This window comes from Physella acuta, unplaced genomic scaffold, assembly GCF_028476545.2.
Source record: "Physella acuta isolate Inbredline_101_S28 unplaced genomic scaffold, ASM2847654v3 ptg000881l, whole genome shotgun sequence".
In the NCBI taxonomy this organism is placed as follows: domain Eukaryota; kingdom Metazoa; phylum Mollusca; class Gastropoda; family Physidae; genus Physella; species Physella acuta.
This window is the reverse complement of record NW_026732398.1, coordinates 6,087-12,785: the sequence shown is the minus strand read 5'-3', so window position 1 is coordinate 12,785 and position 6,699 is coordinate 6,087. Positions and strand designations below refer to the sequence as shown.

Genomic DNA, 6,699 nt, shown 5'->3' with positions numbered 1-6,699 from the left:
TTTAATTTCCAATTTAAACCAAAAACAAGGGGAAATGTATGGGGCAGAGTAGCGCGCCCTTCTTATAGGGATATTTCAAAATCAATAGATGGACCAATAAGATATTATTAGTTCAACTGACATTTTGAAATGCTATCAACCAATCAAACAAAACACTGAAATGGTATCAACCAATCAAACGGCCTCGTTTGACAAGCAAAGATAACTCGCGTTTGTCTTGTCTGGGGATACCAGATACTACTTTAGACGTCACCTCCCTCCCCCCTCTGTTGCCATGGCAACCAGACAACCATCAACGTTTGTCTCATCCGCATGTACGTCTGCCGGAACTTGATAAGGGAGTGTGGTGTAGCTACATTAGTAGGGTGTAGCCAAATTAGTAGGGTATAGCTACATTAGTAGGGTGTAGCTACATTAGTAGGGTGTAGCCACATTAGTAGGGTGTAGCCACATTAGTAGGGTGTAGCCACATTAGTAGGGTGTAGCTACATTAGTAGGGTGTAGCTACATTAGTAGGGTGTAGCCACAAGGATGGGGTGTAGCCACATTAGTAGGGTGTAGCCACATTAGTAGGGTGTAGCCATAAGGTTGGGGTGTAGCCACATTAGTAGGGTGTAGCCACAAGGTTGGGGTGTAGCCACATTAGTAGGATGTAGCTACATTAGTAGGGTGTAGCCACAAGGTTGGGGTGTAGCCACATTAGTAGGGTGTAGCTACATTAGTAGGGTGTAGCTACATTAGTAGGGTGTAGCTACATAAGTAGGGTGTAGCTACATTAGTAGGGTGTAGCTACATAAGTAGGGTGTAGCCACATTAGTAGGGTGTAGCAACAAGGATGGGGTGTAGCCACAAGGTTGGGGTGTAGCCACATTAGTAGGGTGTAGCCACAAGGTTGGGGTGTAGCCACATTAGTAGGGTGTAGCCACATTAGAAGGATGTAGCCACACTAGTAGGGTGTAGCCACATTAGTAGTGTATAGCCAGAAGGTTGGGTTATAGCCACAAGAATGGGGTGTAGCCACATTAGTAGGGTGTAGCCACAAGGTTGGGGTGTAGCCACATTAGTAGGGTGTAGCCACAAGGTTGGGGTGTAGCCACAAGGTTGAGGTGTAGCCACAAGGTTGGGGCGTAGCCACATTAGTAAGGTGTAGCCACATTAGTAGAGTGTAGCCAAAAGGTTGGGGGTGTAGCCATAAGGTTGGGGTGTAGCCACAAGGTTGGGGTGTAGCCAGAAGGTTTGGGGTGTAGCCACAAGGTTGGGGCGTAGCCACATTAGTAGGGTGTAGCCACATTAGTAGAGTGTAGCCACAAGTTTGGGGGTGTAGCCACATTAGTAGAGTGTAGCCACACGTTTGGGGGTGTAGCCATAAGGTTGGGGTGTAGCCACAAAGTTGGAGTGTAGCCACAAGGTTGGGGTGTAGCCACATTAGTAGAATGTAGCCACATTTGTAGGGTGTAGCCACAAGGTTGGGGTGTAGCCACAAGGTTGGGCTGTAGCCACAAGGTTGGGCTGTAGCCATAAGGTTGGGGTGTAGCCATAAGGTTGGGGTGTAGCCACATTAGTAGAGTGTAGCCACAAGGTTGGGGTGTAGCCACAAGGTTGGGGTGTAGCCACAAGGTTGGGGTGTAGCCACAAGGTTGGGCTGTAGCCATACTGGTGAGGTATCTCTCTAGGATTTAGTGTAGCCTTATCAAGCTAGCCACACGAGAACCTTCTATCACTATCTCTATCACGTGACATTTATCTGGACAAAACCGTGCGTTAGGTCCTCTCAACAAATTACTGTCTCGTTAAGTTCAAGATAACATCCTCCCTAGCACCCCCCCCCCCACCTCCGCCACGCCGCCACACACACACAGACACACTCCATATTTTTAAAATTTTCAATAATTAAATATTTCACATTGCACGTTCAAGTATGAGCTCAGCGCATTATTAAGATTTAGTTTACCTCACCAATTAACATTTAGTTTAACTCCATCAGGTGATGGTGGCAGGAGATGGAGATGGTGGTAGGAGATGGTGGTGGGTGATGGTGGCAGGTAATGGTGATTGTGGCAGGAGATGGGCTTAGGAGATGGTGGCAGAAGATGGTGGCAGGTGATGGTGGCAGGTGATGGAGATGGTGGCAGGTGATGGAGATGGTGGCAGGTGATGGTGGCAGGAGATGGTGGCAGGAGATGGTGGCAGGTGATGGTGGCAGGTGATTGTGGCAGGAGATGGTGGCAGGTGATTGTGGCAGGTGATGGTGGCAGAAGATGGTGGCAGGTGATTGTGGCAGGTGTTGGTGGCAGAAGATGGTGGCAGGTGATTGTGGCAGAAGATGGTGGCAGGTGATTGTGGCAGGTGAAGGTGGCAGGTGATGGAGATGGTGGCAGGTGATGGTGGCAGAAGATGGTGGCAGGAGAAGGTGGCAGGTGATGGTGGCAGGTGATTGTGCCAGGTGATGGTGGCAGGTGATTGTGGCAGGTGAAGGTGGCAGAAGATGGTGGCAGGTGATTGTGGCAGGTGATGGTGGCAGAAGATGGTGGCAAGTGATTGTGGCAGGTGAAGGTGGCAGGTGATGGAGATGGTGGCAGGTGATGGTGGCAGAAGATGGTGGCAGGAGAAGGTGGCAGGTGATGGTGGCAGGTGATGGAGATGGTGGCAGGTGATGGTGGCAGGTGATGGTGGCAGGTGATTGTGGCAGGTGATGGTGGCAGGTGATGATGGCAGGTGATGGTGGCAGGAGATGGTGGCAGAAGATGGTGGCAGGTGATGGTGGTAGGTGATTGTGGCAGAAGATGGTGGCAGGTGATGGAGATGGTGGCAGGTGATTGTGGCAGGTGATGGAGATGGTGGCAGGTGATGGAGATGGTGGCAGGTGATGGAGATGGTGGCAGGTGATGGAGATGGTGGCAGGTGATGGAGATGGTGGCAGGTGATGGAGATGGTGGCAGGTGATGGAGATGGTGGCAGGAGATGGTGGCAGGTGATGGTGGCAGGATAAGGTGGCAGGTGATGGTGGCAGGATAAGGTGGCAGGAGATGGTGGCAGGTGATGGTGGCAGGTGATGGTGGCAGGTGATGGTGACAGGTGATGGAGAAGTCGGTGGCGGGGAGGGGTACGTGTGGAGGCAGCAGTGACGTCACCATTAAAAGCTCGCCGCCGCATTACGCTGGTCCCAGAGCGGCAAAGATCAAAAGTTCCCGGATAAAAAATGACCGTTCTGCTAGCGGCGATAAAAAGTTCAATTAACGTTGCTCTAGTACCGTGAATGTCTGTGTGTGGGGGGTGAGGGAGGGTAGGGTGTCTAGATGTAGGTCACGCCGATCAATGACCGGGTGTCTCGCGTGATTCAACCAGGTCTGGGTGAGTACACCCGTATCTTTGTTGGCTGGTGCGTGACGGGTTGGCGGGTTGATGGTTGACGATGGTCGTCCCGTTTGCATGGTTGCCCTACCCACGTGGTTGCATGGTTGCCCTACCCACGTGGTTGCATGGTTGCCCTACCCACGTGGTTGCATGGTTGCCCTACCCACGTGGTTGCCCTACCCACGTGGTTGCATGGTTGCCCTACCCACGTGGTTGCATGGTTGCCCTACCCACGTGGTTGCCCTACCCACGTGGTTGCATGGTTGCCCTACCCACGTGGTTGCATGGTTGCCCTACCCACATGGTTGCCCAACCCACGTGGTTGCATGGTTGCCCTACCCACGTGGTTGCATGGTTGCCCTACCCACGTGGTTGCATGGTTGCCCTACCCACGTGGTTGCATGGTTGCCCTACCCACGTGGTTGCATGGTTGCCCTACCCACGTGGTTGCAATACCCACGTGGTTGCCCTACCCACGTGGTTACCCAACCACGTGGTTGCATGGTTGCCCTATCCACGTGGTGTCATAGTTGCCCTACCCATGGGGTTGCCCTACCCACGTGGTTGCCCTACCCATGGGGTTGCCCTACCCACGTGGTTGCCCTACCCACGTGGTTGCCCTACCCATGGGGTTGCCCTACCCATGGGGTTGCCCTACCCACATGGTTGCCCTACCCACGTGGTTGCCCTACCCACATGGTGTCATGGTTGCCCTACCCACATGGTGTCATGGTTGCCCTACCCACGTGGTTGCCCTACCCATGGGGTTGCCCTACCCATGGGGTTGCCCTACCCACATGGTTGCCCTACCCACATGGTTACCCTACCCACGTGGTTGCCCTACCCACGTGGTTGCCCTACCCATGGGGTTGCCCTACCCACATGGTTGCCCTACCCACGTGGTTGCCCTACCCACGTGGTTGCCCTACCCATGGGGTTGCCCTACCCACGTGGTTGCCCTACCCACATGGTTGCCCTACCCATGGGGTTGCCCTACCCATGGGGTTGCCCTACCCACGTGGTTGCCCTACCCACGTGGTTGCCCTACCCACATGGTTGCCCTACCCACGTGGTTGCCCTACCCACGTGGTTGCCCTACCCATGGGGTTGCCCTACCCACATGGTGTCATGGTTGCCCTACCCACGTGGTTGCCCTACCCATGTGGTTGCCCTACCCACGGGGTTGCCCGTCTGAGCAACTGAAACATGACGTCACACCGACTGAAAGAACTCACCAGATCAATTTCTCCGTTTGATGTTCGATACGTGTTGGTGTGTCTGCTACTAGAACTTGGTCGTCTGCTGGCCGGTCGTCTGCTGGGTCGGCGTGACCTGGCGGGTGAGAAACACGCGCTATTAGAAGGCACGTGCGGGGAGGGGAGTGGGGAAGTGGGGAAGGTCGCGGCACCCCTGGGTGAAGTCATCGAGCAATAAGTAGTCTGCACCCGGAGCCTGGGGGTGGGGTCACACCTTTGTCTGGTGGCGGTAGGTATACACCTGGGTCCAATCTTATGCACCCCCCCCCCGCCATGTGTTATAGACTAGTCTAAGACAACAGATTAATCAACCCAATTATCATCAACCTAAGTATCTTGATGTCATAACGCAATAGTTGTCGTCTAATGGTGGCCTACCAGTGACTCAGCTCCAGGAATTAACCCCCCCCCCCCACCCACCACACAACACCGGCGATACCGCATGGCACCCCTTCCTACTCCGGTAATACAACATAATACCCCCCCCTCCCCCCCACCCCCACCGACAGCAGCATAAGATATGCTCATAAAGCGAACGACTCAAAGAGAATATTAAATAGAAAGCTGTAGTGAGCCAGTCTTCCATTTCCCGTGAGTAAGACGCTAAATCTGCAATTGTTACTTTGTCAGGCAGAGACCCTCCCCCCCCCCTCCCCACCCCTCCAGACTTGTATTCACAGACCATAGCCATCACTTGACGATAATCCCACTTAATCCGCCTGTAATCTCTAAAGAACCCAGACAGAGGCCAGATCAGATGAAACTTTGAATCGATTCCAGCGGGCAATCGATCTCTTTAGAAAAAGATTATAATCGATTGTGGGGGTTATGTGGGGGGGGGGAGTGATGGGGTGGAGTAGGGAGGGAGGTGGCTTATGAATCATATATAAAGTTGGTGGTATTTTTAGTCTGGGAGTCTGGAGCACTTGGAAGGCTGGGGTTGGGGTAGGTCGCGGGGACGGGTGGGGTGGGGGATAGGTCGTGTGGGGTGGGGGACAGGTCGTGTGGGGTGGGGGACAGGTCGTGTGGGGTGGGGGACAGGTCGTGTGGGGTGGGGGACAGGTCGTGTGGGGTGGGGGACAGGTCGTGTGGGGTGGGGGACAGGTCGTGTGGGGTGGGGGACAGGTCGTGTGGGGTGGGGGACAGGTCGTGTGGGGTGGGGGACAGGTCGTGTGGGGTGGGGGACAGGTCGTGTGGGGTGGGGGACAGGTCGGGGAGGTGGGAGTCTAAGAGAAAAGATTTAAGTGACGTTTTGGACAAAACCGCCGGACGTCATAAAAACCGCCAGGTCTCCCAGATTTTATGACGTCATACTCTATTGTCAAATTTTTGGGGTGTGTCTGCACTAAATGACGTGATAGAAAGTTGAGAGCGTGACCAATTGACAGGTGAATCTGCAGGTAAGTTACCGAGTCACTAGAGTAACCAGGTTACTGAAGAACGGATTCCAGTCTCCAACAAAGTAACATGAACTAAAACCCAAGGCTGACGATATTACTCCGTTACTTTTTTGACCCTAACACAAAGTCTAGTTTACATTTGCTTGGGTTTATTTTTGTTCCAACAGGTCTGTTGGATGTTTTGTTGGTTGAGGGCGAGACAACTGTAATAATTTACAAAAAGCCTTAGGTCAAGGTCAGATCCCAGAAAGTGTTACAAGAACTCACCGACAAAAACAAACCAGGACCTTTCTTTGTCTATGTCGAGTCGATAAACGCAAGCAATTGATTTTTTGATCGATCAGTTGACTCCAGTCAGCAGCAAAGATTCCATCACAAAATAGCCAATAGTACACCAGCAAAGATTCCATCACAACCCAACCAATGGTACACCAGCAAAGATTCCATCACAACCCAACCAATGGTACACCAGCAAAGATTCCATCACAACCCTACCAATGGTACACCAGCAAAGAGTCCATCACAACCCAACCAATGGTACACCAGCAAATATTCCATCACAACCCAACCAATGGTACACCAGCAAAGATTCCATCACAACACAACCAACGGTACACCAGCAAAGATTCCAACACAACCCAACCAATGGTACACCAGCAAAGATTCCATCACAACCCAACCAATGGTAC

At 52.7% G+C, this 6,699-nt stretch overlaps 1 protein-coding gene across 1 annotated transcript; it reads right to left on the bottom strand.

Annotated features, from left to right (window-relative positions):
* Window positions 1-2,070: 2,070 nt before the first annotated feature.
* On the bottom strand, window positions 2,071-3,153 carry LOC131952615 (uncharacterized). The gene has a single exon (XM_059315361.1). It carries the CDS (start codon window positions 3,151-3,153, stop codon window positions 2,071-2,073), a length of 1,083 nt encoding a protein of 360 aa, XP_059171344.1.
* Window positions 3,154-6,699: the final 3,546 nt, after the last annotated feature.

Excerpts from the sequence above, each read along its gene's own strand:
- LOC131952615 (XM_059315361.1), bottom strand. The coding sequence starts at position 3,153 with ATGCGGCGGCGAGCTTTTAATGGTGACGTCACTGCTGCCTCCACACGT.